The sequence below is a fragment of the Megalops cyprinoides genome, chromosome 16 (genome assembly GCF_013368585.1).
Source record: "Megalops cyprinoides isolate fMegCyp1 chromosome 16, fMegCyp1.pri, whole genome shotgun sequence".
Lineage (NCBI taxonomy): Eukaryota > Metazoa > Chordata > Actinopteri > Elopiformes > Megalopidae > Megalops > Megalops cyprinoides.
This window is the reverse complement of record NC_050598.1, coordinates 1,350,299-1,368,360: the sequence shown is the minus strand read 5'-3', so window position 1 is coordinate 1,368,360 and position 18,062 is coordinate 1,350,299. Positions and strand designations below refer to the sequence as shown.

General features: G+C 45.2%; 1 protein-coding gene across 1 annotated transcript in view; it reads left to right on the top strand.

Annotated features, from left to right (window-relative positions):
- Window positions 1-18,062, top strand: part of LOC118791451 (pyruvate carboxylase, mitochondrial-like) — a 150,666-nt gene that overhangs the window by 50,325 nt on the left and 82,279 nt on the right. Inside the window, exon 9 of the mRNA XM_036548813.1 lies at window positions 3,443-3,605. Coding sequence (XP_036404706.1) covers window positions 3,443-3,605 — 163 coding nt within the window. The remainder of the gene's footprint in view (window positions 1-3,442; window positions 3,606-18,062) is intronic.

The window sequence follows — 18,062 nt, the reverse complement described above, 5'->3', positions numbered from 1 at the left end:
TGCTTGTGTGCTTGTGTGTGTGTCTGTGAGAGAGAGAGAAAGAGAGAGAACCCGTGTGCCTGTGTGTGTGTGTGTGTGTGTGTGTGTGTGTGTGTGTGTGTGCATGCCTGGTGCGCTTGCGTGTGTGTGTGTGCTTGCGTGCTTACGTGTGTGTGTGTGTGTGTGTGTGTGTGTGTGTGTGTGTTTGTATGTCTATGTGTCTGTGTCTGTGTGTGTCTGAAGTAGCAGTGCATGTCAGCTCCAGATCGACCTCTGTCTAGTCCCACATTTCCCTGTCCAAGCCACATCTGCCTTCTGTGGCTGGCACAGCAGTGGTGCATTGTGGGATAGAGACTAATCCCTCATTATTCTGCTCAGCTCTGAAACCCTGTCAGGATTCTATTACTGCGTGACGAGGTTAGGGGCAGAGGGTTTACTGTGGGCTATGATCATATGGGATGTTGTCAATTTTCTATTCATAATGCTTGGTGTAGCAACATCAGTCCTAGAAACTGCAATTTAAAAGATTTGTTGAGAATCTAAGGGCTTGCGCTGGCAGAAACATTATCTCTATTATCTTGGATTCCTACATGTATTAATCCTTTTGAATTGAGCACTGAAAAAGCACTGGGGAGAAATAAGGAGTTTTACTCATAGACAATAGATCACGGTTAAGAAGTTCATTTTTATCCACCCATCTTTATCTGTCTGTCCATCCATCTGTCTGTGTGTCTGAGAGGGGGTGGGGCTCCAAAGTTTGCTCTTGTTGTTGTGGCACCTGATTGGATGTTGTTGGCATGGCCCCTTTAACCTGTCAGAGTAGGCAGACAGCAACAGTCTGAGCATTAACGACAGAATGATAATGTGACAGGGTAGCATAGCTTTGCTGGGGCCTGCCTGGGGTCCAGGGTGTGCGGCACAGGACCCAGGGCGCAGGGCATAGGGCAGTTCTGTCTCCCCATTGCCCCCGCAGGGAGTTCATGCTGGCCGTCACAACGGAGCAAGGATCACATGAATAAACAGAAGAAAAGCTTGCTCTCTTTTACCTCCTCCCTTACATCCTCCTCTCTTCCTCCTCTCAGCATCAGCAACCCCATACTTCTCTCCCTCTCTCCTCTCTCTTTGTTTCTGTCTCTCTCTCTCCCTCTCTTTCTCTTTCTCCCCACCCTCTCTCTCCTTCCTTTTAATCCCCCTCTCTTTTGCTCTCTTCTGCTCCTTCTTTCATCTTCTCTCTGGTGCCAGCACACTTTATATTCTACACCTCTCCCTTCCTCTAAACAACAGAGGAAGAAATTAATTAAGGATCTGCTGTTTGCACATAGAAAATTGAAGATGAGGGAGGGATGGAAAGGGAGGGTATTAAATCTGTGCGCATGTGTGTGTGTGTGTGTGTGTGTGTGTGTGTGTGTGTGTGTGTGTGTGCGTGTGTGTGTTTGTATTAGTCTATGCGTATATGTATAGGTGTATATGTGTATGTGCATGTGTTTGTCCATTTGTGAGTCTATGTATGTGTTTGTGCACACATGTTGTATAGTGCAGGTGAGTTATGGCACTCCAGTCTGGTTGTCTCATTCTATCCATTGTGTACACTAATGTGCTAATGATTTTGTAGGTTTTCCAGGCACACTGACATTCATACAGAGTTCCCTCAGCTGTTCGTACAATAGATGTGATGAATGTGTATGCACAGAAGTCTTTGTTTTTATCTGTGGATTGTAAACTTCACAGATGTACACTTTTTTCCATAAATTATTGATGGCTCAGACTAAAGTAAACAGAACTCTCTCTCTCTCTCTCTCGCTCTCTCTCTCGCTCTCTCTCTCTCTCGCTCTCTCTCTCTCTCTCTCTCTCTCTCTCTGTCTCTCTCTCTCTCTCTCTCTCTCTCTCTGTCTCTCTCTCTCTCTCTCTCTCTCTCTCTCTCTAGGCACTTAGCCATTTTCCTCCCTGCCTTGCTAATGAAGGGAATTACCAAAAGCACACAAATACTTACACTGATACATTAGTTATTTTTACGTTTCATCCAAAGCGTTGATGCCAGTGGCTGTTCCAAGAAAACAAGTTTAGAAATCAACCCTGAATCTAACCCTTTAACTGCCATTGTCTCTGTTTCTTAATACAGTTTTAACTCGATGAGTTTAACCTGCCTCTGTGTGTGTGAATGTGTGTGTGTCTGTCTGTTTGTGTGTATGTGTGTGTGTGTGTCTGTGTCTGAATGTCTCTCCCCTCTAAAGCACACAAACCTTTTGCATGTTGCTATGCCAGGTCGGGCTTCCTCTCCGAGGACGCTAAGGTGCCATACTAATGCATTTTCTCTGTACATCGTGGTCCAGCAGGGTGTGTGCTGCATGCTTTATCAAGCATGTGTCCACTCTAGTGCCTAGTCACTATGCATTCCATATGTACAGTCTGTGCATGCTCTATTAACTCCCTCTCAGAGCATTCTCAGTGTACTCTAGTGTTAAGTCATGATGTATGTACTGTATAAGCCTTCTCTCACAGTGCAAATCTAATGTACTGTAGTGTCCAGGCAGTGTGGATGCTCTGTTAACAAATTCAGCCCAGTGTCAATGAACTAGTTTGTAGGACATGTAAATGCTATATTAACACTTTCAGTGCAGTATTAATGAACTGTACTTCATATTACACTACATTACATTATTGTCATTTAGCACTTTTAGACACTTTTATCCAGAGCGACTTACATAGGTTGCAATTTTATTCATTTTTAAGGCTAGATATTTAATGACCCAAAGGTAGAAGAGCAGGGTATCCCTGCAGGGAATAGAACCAGTAACCATTCAGTTACAAGCCATGCTCCTTACCGCTACACCCTACTGCTGCCCAGTTTTAAATCAGTCAGTGTCTTGCAGTTTAGTGTAGTTGTGGTTCTAGTACAGTTGTATAGTAGTATAGTAGTACAGTAGTATAGTTGCAATTGTAGTGTAGTGCAGTTGTGTTGTAAATGTCATAGTTGTAGTGTTGTTGTGTTTGTAGCTGTAGCATAGTGTCATGCAGTTGTAGTGTTATTGTAGGTTTAGTTGTAATGTAGTTGTTTCATTTCTAGTGTAGTTGTAGTTTATGTGTGTGTAATGTAGATTTAGTGTAGTGTAGCTGTAATATAGTTGTCATATTTCTAGTTTAGCTGCAGTTGTACTGTAGGTGAAATATATGTTGTAGTGTAATTGAATATCACCATTCTTGCAGCACAGGGTGCGTGTCCCTCAGGCTGTGGCCTCATACTGAGTAGCTGTAGGATTCTCTCCCCGCACGCCTCCCCCATCTCCCTCTCTCTCTATCTTTTTTTCTCTCTCTGTCTACCTGTCAGTTTAATGTCCCTCTCATCTCCTTCTCTCTCTCTCTTTCTCCTGCTCTCTGTCTCTCTCTCTCCCCCTCTCTGCCTCCGTGTCTCTCTCTCTGTCTCCCTCTCAGTTTAATGCTCCCTATCTTTCTGTCCCTCTCTCAGTGTGGACCTGGTGCATGCTCAGCTGCGGGTGTGTGAGGGGCGGAGCCTGCCGGAGCTTGGCCTATGGCAGGATAAGATCAGTGTGAGTGGCTGTGCCATCCAGTGCCGTGTGACCACCGAGGACCCAGCACGTGGCTTCCAGCCTGACACAGGCCGTCTGGAGGTGCGTCACTCGCTCTACTGTCCAGTTGTGTGACCCTACTATCTGACCACATGCGTCAACTGTCTGACCGCAAGACCATGCTGTCTGACTGCATGCCTCTACTCTCTAACTGCAGGATCATGCTGTCTGACTGCAAGACCGTATTGTCTGACCACATGCCTCCACTGTCCAACTGCAGAACCACACATGCCTGTAGTGTCTGACTGCAAAACCATACTGTCTAACCACAGGGCTGTATTCTCTGACTGAAGGCCTGTTCTTTCTGGATGTGGGGTAGTGGGTGTAGGTATGCTGTGTTTCGGAGGCAGTTCTGTATTAGAAGAGTTCTTCTGGGGCCCCGGAGGTGCTCACCCTCCGACTGCCCTTTAGAGCTCTAAACTCTCTCTTCCTTTGTTTCCTTTTGCTTCAAGGACTTACATCTCTTACATACTTTTAGAAATATGTACCTCTACAAAGTGCTCAGGAAGCAGAAAGAACAGACTTTATATTAAAAGAATGAGGCATAAGAATACTACTAATAATAATGCAAAGTGTTTGTAATTCTCTGGTTTATTGAGAAGAAAAGGAGTTTTTGGACGGTGAGAATATTTAAAGAAGTGCATGTTGTCTTGGAAGCCATGTAGCCCTGTGAGGAGTGATTACCTCACTCCAACAGGCTCCAGATGAGTACTTTGGTCCCATCTTTCCATTTGTCAGTTATGTTGTTTATTTTTCATAGAACTCTTAGCCCCATCAGAGTACATAAGAAAGTGTAAAAAATGCATGGACAAACAACATAAACTCGGGAGCTGGATGAATAAGTGATGATGTGTGTGATCTTCAACCACGAGATAGATGAGGGAGGGGAGGGGGATCAGCAGCCTGCACTGGGAATCTGGGGCTTTTTCCAGAGTAAGAACCCTTTAGAATGCAAGTGACAGCACTCCTGGCAGGATCACAGGACCTCTGTGTTTGAAGAGGGAGCGGTGAGTGGGGGGTGGAGGACAAGGAGATGAAAAGGTAGAGATGGAGGGATGGTCTAACGTGACAGAGCTTTGGGAATGGGGATGGAGGGGGGCTCACTGTGAAGGCGGAGGGCTTTGCAGGGGAGAAATGCCTTTACTCTGCAGGTAGAGAGGGTTTGGGGGGACAGGCCGACAGAGAAGGATTGATACATTACGGATGCATTGATGGACAGATCAATGAACAGAGTGGGCTGGTCCTGTGGCTGTCTTGTGCCACTCTCTGCAGGGGGAAGGAGGAGGAGGAGCAGGAGGAGGAGGAAAGATAAAGATGGATCTCCCTCCATCTACAGGGTGCCAGACCCTCCTGTAGGCCCCTAAGTGTTGCATCCATTAGCAAAGAGCAGCTGGTCCTCTGAAAGGTGAAAATTTTCAGTGTGCATGAATCAATTTGCCGGAGAGGGTGCCATGTCGGCAACAGGGCTGAAAGAGGAGGGCGCTGCGTGCCTCACTGTGTCCTGCAACCTGTACTACAGCGCAGAGGTGCCAGAATACACACATAAATAAAATATGGACAGCAGGTAATGGATACACTGTGCCTGGGTAACAGAATTGCGTTATAAGACAGAGTGTATAATACAGAGTGTGATTTCAGTGTGGGGCGAGAGGCCCAGCCCGCATAGAGGTACAAAGCATTGTGTTCCCTCGTCAGTTATTCTGACACAGGCTGGCCAGGGCCAGGATATATCACATGGGGGGTGAGTGGAGGGTGCCTGTTTGAGGTGTTGAAGTTGATGCATTTTGGTAGCTCTGCCGTCGGAGAGACAGACAGACGTAGAGCACCACCGGCAGAGGGGAGCGGATCTGTGCTGCTAATCAGAGCTTGGATTGTTATTGTGATTATACTGATGGTGATTGTTGTTGTTATTATAATCATCATAATCATCATCATTATTAGGAGTGGTGTAAGCACTACTCTCGCTAAGATTAGCTCATATGATATAAATCATGAATTGCACATACCCTAACACAGATGGAGGTGTGTGATGTAGTCGTTGCACTGGTTAAAACACAAAGCCTCGCACATCTGTCAGTCTGTCAGCTTACACCCCCGTGCGTGCCCCGGGCTCCTGCAGTGATGTGTGGTTCCCCCAAACAAAGTGCTTCACTGCAAAATGACAGACAGGTTCCCTCTCAAGTTCAAGGGGCACGGCCTTCCCATCTTCTCTTTACTGGCCATGTCCTGGGGGTTTTGGGCTGAGGCGCCGCCCCTGCCCCCTCAACATGCCCACACACACTCACAAATGCACACATGCACACTCTGAGGCTACAGTACAACAGCGTTGCAGTCAGACTGGGAATAGTGTGTGAGATGTGGTGTCAGGCCAGGATGGGCGAAGCATCTGAGATGTGCTGTTTGCTTGCTTGTTTTCCTGATACACCACAGTATTGACACTGGCTTGTCATCACGGGGATGGTGGATGGATGCCTCTCATCCTTGTCTATCTCCTGCTTCTCCTATCAGGGTGACAGAGAGACCAAGGGTCAGGGGGAGGGAGGAGCAACAGAGAGAGGAACATGCTGACAGAGGAGAAGAACATGGGAATAAAGGGGTTAGAATAAGGAGTGAAGAGAGAGTCTGAGCTGGTTAAGCAAGCTCCACACAGACTCTGCAGTCAGCTGTCTGCCTTGTATTCTATGTCTCTTTCTTGTTCTCTTCTCCTTGTATCTCCTATCTTCTCTCTCACATTCCTTTCTCCTCACTTTCGTCACCATCATGGTCTCTCTCCTCTCCTTCCTCCCTCTCAAACAATTCAGAAATTTCCTATCTGTTGATTTGGGCTGAAGCTGCATTTTCTGACTCTCTCTCTCCATGCTCACCATTTCATAATGGAAAGCTTTATTAGGTTGGTCCATCCTTATGAACTGTATTCGGCAGTTTGGAACTATTTTGTGAGTTCATTAAATCTTTTCCCCCTGTTCTCTATAACATTTGTCTAATTCAGCAAAGAATCCCCTCATTTTTAACCCCTCTGTCTTATCCATCTCTGCTTGTCTCCTCTCTTCTCCTTTCTTCTTTTCCTCTCCATCTTCACCTTTTCTCTCCTCCTCTCTCCTCTTGCTTTCATTTCTTGTATCTTAGTCCATCTCCCAAATCAGTGATTTCCATCTCTGCTCCCTCTCTGCTTTTCTATCCCCCCCTCCCTCCTGTTTGTCTCTCCTCTCTCTCCTCCCTCTCTCCTATGTACCTGTCTTGTCTCTGTTTCTGGCTCTTCATTCTCCAGTGCTCCCCAACACTGATGTATTTTTACACTTTCTCATTTTCCATTTTGTTTTCTCTGTGGTAGTAATTCTGCCGTCCTCCATAGCTTTATCTCCCCCTCTCCCTCTGTTTGTCACTGTTCATTTCACTCTGTCTCTATTTCCTCTCTCGCTCCGTTATTCTCTAACACATTTATTCCAAACGAGATTTTCCCGTAGATATATACTTCCCTCTCTCCATATTTCACTATCTATTTGTCATGCCTTCCCTCTCTTTTTCTTTCCCTCTCTCCCTCCCTCTCTCTATCTATCTATATGCACATGTCTACATTTATATGTATATGTCTATATAAGTATGTATCTGTTTTCAAATTCTAATTGAAAAGCAAGCTTTATTGGCATAGATAACACAGGCTATGAATTTCCAAAGCATATAAATAATTAAACAAAATGAAAAACACAAGGGGCTGAAAACCTTGGTAACAATGATAATAATAGTAATTACAGTAATATTTTTGCTGGTGTTGCCCTGTGTATACAGTACCCTCTGTTTTTATTAATCTTTTATTAATTTTATTAATTTATTAATCCCTCTGTTTAGTTTTCTAAACCATTCAGACACATCTCATGTTTTCAAAACTATTAACGCAATGACAGTACAACAATGTCACATAATGGAAAGCTGTCTTTATCATTGCGTAAACAAAGACACCCCAAATATTATGTACCACAGTAAAACCCTAATGCATGTTCCTTTACCTTATAGCTTATTAACACCAGTGATCAAAGAGTTGTTGTAATTATAGTAATTATTTTTATTGTAATTATATTCTGGTCATCCAGTCTGTCCTGTTTGGCCACATATTTTCATCCGCATTATTGCCTTGTGCATTACGATGTGGGGAAAAAACATCTCTTATGCTTTACTTTTCCTCTTCTCCTTCCCCTTGCTATACCTCCATGCATATGGTCTCCCCTTCCCCTTCCCCATGTTATACCTCCATCCATACAGACCCCTTCTCCTTCCCCCTGATATACCACCATGCATAATGACCCTCCTTCTCCCTGCTATACCACTTCTCATTTTACAGTAACAAAATACACCTGTGAGGTTAAGTGCAGAGCAAATGACATTGGTTGATTTTAACTCAAATCAAATCTGGTCCTCATCCAAAGTCAGCTGAGGTTGTTGTGTAATTATATAACAGATATAAATGTTGCTGAGTCTCCAAAACTACCAAAATGAAACAAATATTTTCCCTTTTTAACAACATGAGTACTGATTTTTGATTCTTGATATTGGTTATTGATTGAATTATTTTGTAAGAAAATAATCAAACCACAAACACATGCATACATAAATATGGGAGTGATAGCATTTAAATGAAAAAACTAATCTGGTTTGTAGTGCTTTACGTTTGCATTTTGTGTAAAAGCAATAAGAAATTATGTAATGTTTTCACAAAATCGTTAACTGTTTTGAAAATGAAGATAGTGAAATCAAATATTTGCAACACACACATATATCTCATATATACACTCAATACATATACACTCAGTGACCACTTTATTAGGTACACCTGCTTGTTGATGCAAATATCAAATGAGCCAATCATCTGGCAGCAACTCAATGCATAAAATCACATAGACATAGTCAAGAGGTTCAGTTGCTGTTCAGACTGAAAATCAGAATGGGTAGGAAATCTGATTTAAGTGACTTGGGATGATTGTTGGTGCCAGATGGGGCAGTATCCTAGTATCCCAGTATCCTGAGTATCCTAGAAACTGCTGATCTGCTGGCATTTTCATGCACAACAGTCTCTAGAGTGTATAGAGAATGGTGCAAGAAACAAAAAACATCCAGCGAGTGGCAGTTCTGTGGGCGAAAATGCCTTGATAATGACAGAGGTCAGAGGAGAATGGCCAGATTGGTCCAAGCTGACAGGAAGGCGACAGTAACCCAAATAACCACACATTACAGTGCTATGCAGAAAAGCATTTCTGAACATGCAACATGCCGGACATTGACGTGGATGGGCTACAGCAGCAGAAGACCTCTCCGGGTGCCACTCCTGTCAGCTAAGAACAGGAAGCTGAGGCTACAGTGGGCACAGGCTCACCAAAACTGGATGGTAGACAATCGGAAAAAACATTGCCTGGTCTGACGAATCTCAATTTCTGCTGTGACATGCAGATAGTAGGGTCAGAATTTGGCATAAACAACATGAATCCATGGATCCATCCTGCCTTGTGTCAAGGGTTCAGGCTGGAGGTGGTGGTGTAATGGTGTGGGGAACATTTTCTTGGCACACATTAGGCACCTTAATACCAATTGAGCATCTTTTAAATGCCACAGCCTACCTGAGTATTGTTGCTGACCATGTGCATCCCTTTATGACCATGGTCTACCCATCTTCTAATGGTTACTTCCAATAGGATCACGTGCCATGCCACAAAGCGCATGCATCATCTCAAACTGGTTCCAGGAACATGACAATGAGTTCAGTGTACTCCACCTCCACAGTGACCAGATCTCCATCCAACAGAGCACCTTTGGTATGTGGTGGAACGGGACATTTGCAGAATGGATGTTCAGCCGACAAATCTGCAGAAGCTGCATGATGCTATCATGTCAGCATGGAGCAGATTCTCTAAGGAATATTTCTAGCACCTTGTTGAATCCATGCGATGAAGAAGTCAGGCCATTCTGGGGGCAAAGGGGGGTCCTATCCAGTATTAGAAAGGTGTACCCAATAAAGTAGTCACTGAGTGTATATAAAGACAGACAGAGAGAGAGACACACACACACACACACACACACACAGTGGCGTCCAAAAGTCTGAGACCACTAGTCTACTTCGAATGTAATTTTTTTCATTACAAATGATAACATCAGCTTAACAATTTGAGTGAAAAGTTGAATCTTTGAAAAATACACATGAATTTCAGAATATCTTAGTATTTGGTATGTCCCCTTTTGCTTTAATGACAGCATGCACTCAAGCTGGCATGGACGCCACAAGTTTGTGCAAAACTTGATGACCCATGTTATCCCAGCATGATTTGACAATGTTCCAAAGAGCTTCTGGTGATGTCACAGAATGCTTGGCTTTCTCAGTCTTCAAGTGCCCCCATAAATGTTCAATGGGGTTGAGGTCAGGTGACTGTGGAGGAAAGTCCATGACAGTCAGGACTCCTTGGTCTTCTTTGGTCTTCAAGTAGTTCTTGGTGTGTTTGGGGTCATTATCCTGCTGCAGTATGAATTCTTCTCCACAAAGATGCAAACCAGGGAGTATAGCATGTCTCTGAAGAATGGAGTGGTACATCTCCTTGATCAGGGTGTAGTCAATTCGGTGCAGGTGTCCAACTCCAGAGTAGGCAAAACACCCTCAGACTTGATTATTCCCACCACCATGTTTCACTGTTTGGTACACTGTGGTATCATTCTCTCTCCTGTTCGTCTCCTTACACACACCCTTCTGTTACTGCCATAAATCTCAAATTTTGATTCATCAGTAAATAGGACTTTTTCCAGTCATCCACTGTGAAATGCTGGTATTTCTTAGCCCACCCCAAGCGTTTGGCCTTGTTTCCCCATTGCCAAAGTCCCTGGTCAGCATGGGGGAAATAGCATGCTCTGTGCAGCCATTATCAACCAGGGGCTCCTCATCACCATGCTGCAATAGGGCCATAGAATACAACACATCTCCCAGGATCTCTTCAATCACCATGCCACACTAGGACCGCATAATACAGCACATTTCCCAGGACCTCCTCCATTACCATGCCACACTAGGGCCATACAATACAGCACATCTCCCAGGAACTCCTCCATCACCATGCCACACTAGGGCCATACAATACAGCGCAGCTTATGATATAGATCTCTGGCCTGATCAACAGCAGAAACAAGACCCTGAATGATTTTTTTTTTATTTGATCTGATTTTACTTTTATTTTTGCTTGTTTGATTGATATTGCAGTATTTCCATCCTGCCACTTTTTGCTGCCTATGTAATGGGTGGTATCTTGCGTTGTGTTTTAATATGATGTTACGTGGGTCGGCGAGCGAGCGAGTTTCGAACTGAGGTTCTTACTGCTCGCTGCCAACCCCTTAAAGCCAGCGTCGTTGCCAGTTGAGCTAAAGGCAAATTGCCGTTAGCCTGTCGGCGACAGCACTACTTAACCAGGTCTCAGGGGGAGTGAGGTAGCCGCTGCAACCACTCGGCTACCTGCTACCCGCTTCCTAAGGCTTTACGCAGGACTCACACAAGCTAATCACTTCAGCTCTGCTACACCTACAGTACTGGAATTTGGGAAAATACTGTAAAAAACACAGCAAAAGCAGTCTCACTATATCTGTGTGTTCTCTTTGTATCTCAGGAGGACTGTATACCCCATAAAAATTCGTAACCACGGGCTGCTGTGCATAAGTTGGTATTCAGTGTGGTCTACTAATTCGATGGCTTGCGTGTGTTATTTGGATGTGAAGTTCCATTTTGGGAAGCTATAGCATGGTTTTGAAAGCAGCATTTCATTTTGATGGGATTGCCTGATGTTTTTGTGAACACATTTACCTACATTGTGTTTATAAGTTGGGAAATGAGGCACAGTTCCAGGAGATGTGTGTATATAAATCAAGAAAACTGTAACAAGGGCACCAGCACCCATTGAATTGCTTCCGATCTACCAACCTTAAAACATGCTGGCTTCCAACGCATTCCCCAGTGGGCATGGGTTTTCTCTCAACACAAGCTTCACTTTTCTTACGCTAAGCACAGTGCTGTGAGCATGTCCAAAAAGCTCAATCTTCATTTCAGCTGAACGTTTTTAACTTTTCACTCGGCCATAAATGCCAAATTTGTGCCATTATATGGTACTTCCTGAAGATGGTAGTTTGTTTTGGAAATCTCCCACTGTTGCTTTTGCGTTTGTGGTTGGCTATTCCAGCAGACAAATGCATCCTCTCCATGGCAGGGGTGCCACTACCCCAGCAGCCTTTACTCTAGAGGAAAGTAGGAGATTCATCTTTCTGTCATACTGCTTAGATTTCTTTACTGCCACTGCCAGACTCTTTCCATTAAGTGAGTTTCTCTTGTTTTCTTTCTTATGATATTGTCTGTGTTTCTCTGCCTGTGATTTGTTTATTTCCACCTCCTTCCAGTCTCCGCTCTTCATGCTGGTGAGTGCGTCTATGGTAATGTGATCTAATTCTGGTTAATATTTACTGTGCCGTACCAAGTCTTCTACTCCCTTTCCTCCTGACTCTGCGGTTTTCCAGCAGAGTGCAGAAATCATGTGGGACTGGACTTAACGGGAATCGCCTGAGTGAGTAAGCAAGCGTATGTGTGTGTGTGTGTGTGTGTGTGTGTGTGTATGAGCATGTATGTGTGTACAATGTTAGAAATACTCTTGATGAGAGTGTTTAGCCAGAATCTTGCCAGGTTCCCCTGTGATTACTCATGAACTTTAGCTGTAACACCAAGAAACAAATGCAAATATACTCATTACTTAAGAGATATTCTAAATATATAGTCAGCAGGTTCAGACTGCTTATTATTAATGCCAGTGGCAAATGTAATTGATCATCTCCACATTTGTCAATGGGTTAATTAAATGCTAGCTTTTGCAGGCAACCTTTGCAGTGTTTATAGTAAAACAGCCCACAATGCACTTGAAAAAAATGTAAGTGTGCCACCATCACACAGCAGAATAAGCGAGGGATGTTTATCCTTTAGGCTAATACCATTTACTGAAACAGCCCCTCAGAGACTGAAAAGTCAAAAGGTAAGAGGAGGAATCAGAAGGTAGATATTGTGTAGCTGAAGCAGATGGAGATGGTGCAGCAGAAGCAGGTTCAGGTGGAGATGGTGTAGCAGAAGGACATGGAGATGGTGCAGTAGAAACAGGTGGAGATGGTGCAGCAGAAGCAGGTGCAGGTGGAGATGGTGCAGCAGAAACAGGTTCAGGTAGAAATTTATTACCAAGACTCAGATTAAAGCCCGAGACTTTCAAAACCAGAACAACAGAACACAGCCTAGTATGTTTCAACAGGACTCTAATATTAAGTTCTTTTGAGTATGTCTCCAAAACAAACTTTGTTTTTTTTTTTTTTTGTTTTTTGTTTTAATCGAGTTTCCATTGTCCTTCACTCAGTGCCTTAAGTAACTGGTGAGCTGATGTCCCCTTTTTGGTAGGACAGTCTGCAAGTTGTTCTTTTGTGTTTTACCACAGCACTCGCTCAACCTTCTGGGTTTGGACAAGTTCTTTGATGCTGCTTATCTCCAGGCGGAGTCTTTTCTCAGAGACTGACTTTGTGGACTTAAGTGCATCAGCCAGTGAATGATTGTGACACAGATTATTGGTGGAGCATGTTCAGCATCACCTGTGGTTAGTTCGGAGAACAGCATAGCTAGAAAAATCGCATTATCAATTCCATCAGACATTGCCAATGTTTCACCAGCAAGTGTACTCTGCACAATCCTTTTGACTCTCTTTGTCTGCAAAGAAAGGGGTGAGAACTTTCCATTTTCCCCCATCAGAACTATGACATATATAGCCCTTGTCCACCTGAATATAACACAACCAGTAATACAGTACAAGACATGCATATGTAATAATGTACTTTTAACATCAGAAAATTAACAGTTCACAAACAGCTTCACAAAATGGCAGTAACATATTGAATCATATAGCATATGGAATCATGATGATAGCACTGAAGTGTGATTTCATGCCAAGTTAATTAGTGATACATTGATTTTAGCACATTGTTTGGTTGCAACACTTTTGGATAAATAAGTGAAACTTTTATTCTGTGAGAGTTTGATGATATTCATGTATAGTTACACTGACCCTCCCTGTTGACTAGGGGTGCAATGAATAATCGACGTAGTTGACTAAAATCGATGACCAAATTAGTTGCTAACGAATTTAATTGTTGATAAGTTGGTGACGTCATTGCGCGTGTTTTTCGTGCTGACTCGGAATGCTCAGACATGTAAACTAAAAAGCTATGTTGCTTCACTGGAGTGAACAATAGAGGTGGCAACACCTTCTCGACCAAAGACCTCAAAAGTGTGGCAGCATTTCACTCTTAACCCTTTCGCACATAACTTGCTATGTAGCGCGTGCATTACATTACATCGTTTGTTATGTTTTCATTAGCGTTATTAAGCTTCTCATGGTTTTCAGTTAGCATTTGCTATATTTTTTAATGTTAAATCGCTGTGTCCTAAAAGACTATGTGATCTATCTAGTTTTCTAATCACACCGATTTTAGCATACACACTAAATGGCTAATCACACCGGTGTGACCGTACACGCGAAAGGGTTAACTTTGCCAAGAAGGTTGTGAACTGCAACATTTGCAGACCAGACCTTGCCTGGCATGGGAGCACATCAGTTATGCTCGAGCATCTGAAGAGGTGGCACGTTGGCTCTCTGGATGATGAAGACTCGTCTCATTAAGTTAGTTAGCTAGCTAGCATAGCTAATGTTAATGTTAAAAGCCATGTTATTTCACGTTATGAGCTGTAACGATTTCTACTTTGAAATACATTTTCTCTTGATCAATAAATTATTAATGACGTTGAACATACAGTGTAGCAAATAATAACCTATTATTCACAACGATCCTGTTCACATTCCAAATGTGCCTGTAGCGAAGGGCAAGAGCAGTCACCCCACCCAGCCTCGAACTCAGGTCTACAGGGTACCAAACATGGAACTTTGACCACAACGCCAAAGAGCCAGGCTCATTGGTATAGCAGTCAGATCGCATACTCAACCGTAGTGACGGCACTCCGTCACACTGCCCTCCCCTTCAGGGAACGTGCCCATGTGCTTCACGCACCGAGGCGTCCCTCACGCATCCCTCTGCCGTACTTCTCCCATCCCAGGGTGCCCCAATCACTGGTGCTTCACCCATCTCTGGGGTCCCTCACACCGGGGTCAACCTAACCTGGGGGTCCCTCATACGGCTGACACACTGGGCATGCCTCCGATGGCCTCGCGGCAAGCCATCCCACAGCTGACACCATTTGTAGGGAAGGGCAAGAGCAGTCACCCCACCCACCCTTGAACCCGGGGCTACGGGGTACCAAACTGCAGCTTTGACCGCGACGCCAAAGAGCCAGGCATGTTGCTATGGCAGTCAGAGCGCATACTCAGCCGTAGTGAGGGCACTCTGTCACACTGACAAATGGTGTTAGCTGTGGGATGGCTTGCCGCGAGGCCATGGTTGCAAAGTTCTATGTTGGTACCTGTAGACCCGAGTTCGAGGCCGGGTGGGGTGACTGCTCTCGCCCTTCGCTACAGTGCCCTAACTTTACAGTGTTAAACCAGAGTCTGTCTGCTATTTAGAAATTCCTGCTTAAACGTTGCATCGTTGTCATGGTGACGTGCATGGCTGGAGATAGTGTTGCTGCCGAGTGCACAAGTTGAGAGAACACCGGAGAATTTGATGCCCTCACTGAATTAGTCCTTTTGACCATTCATTAAAAGATGTATTTTTGAATAAAGTTCTCATCTTTATTGTCTTTATTGTTAGTTAGAATATGACTAAAAACAACCTCAAACTAAATTTAAAAGCCGATAGATAAATAAGAGCCATTGAATAATTGTGCGATTCATAGTCTGAATAGTCGATTATTCATTTCAGTAATCGATAGATTATTCGACTATCAAAATAGTCGTTACTTGCAGCCCTACTGTTGACCCTCCCTGTTATCCACACAGGAAAAGGTTGAAAGGGGACAATCTCCAAATAACCATTTATATTTGTGTAATTGTTCATAAATTATCGTCTAAGTTACTATTGCCACTGTGTGTGTGTTTCCTTTTTTCTTTCTTTTCATTATGCATAAAGATTACAATGAAACAATCATGCACACATTGCATATGACAGCCATTCATGCTAGTCGTGAATTCCCAAGAAGGGTGTCCACCAGAACCCCTTTCTCAGTCTACCTCTTTCAATCTCCATCTCTCGCTCTCCTTCTCCCAGCTCCCTCTGTCAGACGGGGTCTGTCTTGGCTTGCTCAGCCGCCCCGCCTGCCCATGGACCCCTCTTTCTCAGTGCTGGAGCAGAATGCGGTGTGAGTGAGGGGGTCTAAGGGAGTTGGAAGGGGGTTATCGGGGCAAACAGACGGGCTTCCTGCTCTTGTGCTCCGGAGTAACAGAGACCTCCAGGAGAGTATGGAGAGTGGAAGGGGGGGATAGGGGAATGAGGAGATGGTCGGGAGGGGGGTGTCAAAGTGCAGATGCGATCAGAATTTTTTGCAGGTGGCAGCTTTTCTAAACTGCTGTCAGATCCTCAGGCAAGAGAGGGAGAAAGAGAGGAATGTGAGTCCCCTGAGGTAAACGGAGCAAAGGATGGGGGGAGGAGGGAAAGGTGGGCCCCCTGAAGGAAAGAATGAGTGGAAGAGGAAGATAGACAGAGATGGGAGAAAAGGGATTATTCCTTTGGAGAGAGCTGTGTCTGACACCATAATGAGGAGAGATTGCGCGGGCAGTGCACCGTAGGGCTTTGGCCCAACCCTGGCCTCCTGGCCCGTACCATTAATGCTGGTCATGCCAGCATCTGGCTGGGCAGCACAGAAGTTGCAGTCAGGCTTGTGAATCCTATTTGCTTTTAGATGGAATCTTGCCCACAGCAATGCCAAGCATGGGCAACCCTGCCCCTGCTGTTTTTCAAAGCACTGGAGCTTTTGGCCTGACAGTCTCTGTCACCACGCTTCCCTTGGACCCTCAAGAACCTGACAGTGCTGTTTTTGTTTACTCTCCCCGAGCGAATCCACTTAGTAAGTGGAGTGCTGCTGGGGTTAATTACTGGCACACTGGAGACGATGCGGGTCACTGCCATGGCAACGCCACTAATGCTACTCCTGCCACCAGACCATCTTCATGGGAGAGCCAGGAAGGGAGAGGGGGTGAGAGCAGAGCGCTGTGCAACAATGCAACCCCTGTTCTGATTCATAACAGAGCTGGAAATGGAGGGAGTAAGGCAGATGGAGTGATGGAGGAAACAAAAAAGAGAGGAAGCTGGAGGGAAGGGGAGAGACAGGGGCAGGGGTTGTGTGGAGTTAGACCAGGGTATAATAAAAATGCAGACATGGGGGGAGTGGGAAGGAGGAAGAAGGAGGCTCTCCCTCTCTCTCGGCCTGGGAGAGGATGGCCAGACGGGCCCCGGGTCTGCGCTGCAGATGTGTTCGGCAGCAGTGCATCATGTATTTTTCAGTACACCGCGGCTGTGCCACCACCGCTCCAAGTGAACTGCAACTTTAGGGGAAGCGAATGGTGTGAGAGTGCAGTAGGAAGCTGAGAGGGGGAGGATGGGAGGGTAATAGAGAGATACCACTGTGCCCAAGCTCTCACAGACACCGAGAGAGGCTGGGGAATGATGTAGTTATAATGACCTACTTTGGGAAAGAGGGGATGATGTGTTTAATGGCAAATGGAAAGACGAGATGGAGGGAAGGAGGGAGGGAGGGATTGATTGGCAGGCTGCCATCTTGGATTGTCTGGTTGCCATGGTGACTGTGGAGGAGCAGACACCTCACACTAGAAGGGAGCGTGTGCTCTCTCTCACACACACACACACACATACCTCATGTGGACCGTGTTCAACTCACAGCATGCCCAGACTGGGCAATTTTGCACGTAACACACTAGAGTATTAATTCCCGGCCGCTGAGCAATTCAGGATGCCCATGAATCATGCCTTGAGGCGCCAATCATTGCGAGGGTGTAAATTGTGTTGGCCATTCTCCAGTCGTTCTGCCGTGGGTGCCAGAGGAAATCAAATCTGTCTGCACCGAGGCACGGTGTGTGATGCATACACTGCCCTTGGTCCCTGGAGCTGGCCAGCTGTCACGGCTCCCTCCCCTTGTGCGGTTGCACACTTGGGTGCTGCTCGGACAGCCTCAGCGGACCTGTGCCTGTGGGTGAGCTCAGGCTGCTTAGGCAGATTACCCAGTAAGCATGACTGTGAGCACAGATTGGTCTATCTGTCTGTTACAGAAGGTGATATAACTTTCCCTGATTCTGGTGAGGGCAGGCAACCTGGCCCTTTAAAGATAAGAACTCGGTCACATCTGAGGCCCCCAGCCTCCACCGCGAGCAACATGTCATGACCTATGATGAGCTGCGGTATGTGACAGAACGAGTAGTAACACCCCCCCCCCCCGCGGCCAGGACAAACTGATTGTGAATGTCAGTGGACAAACAGAGAGCTCTGCCCACCTGTGTCTAC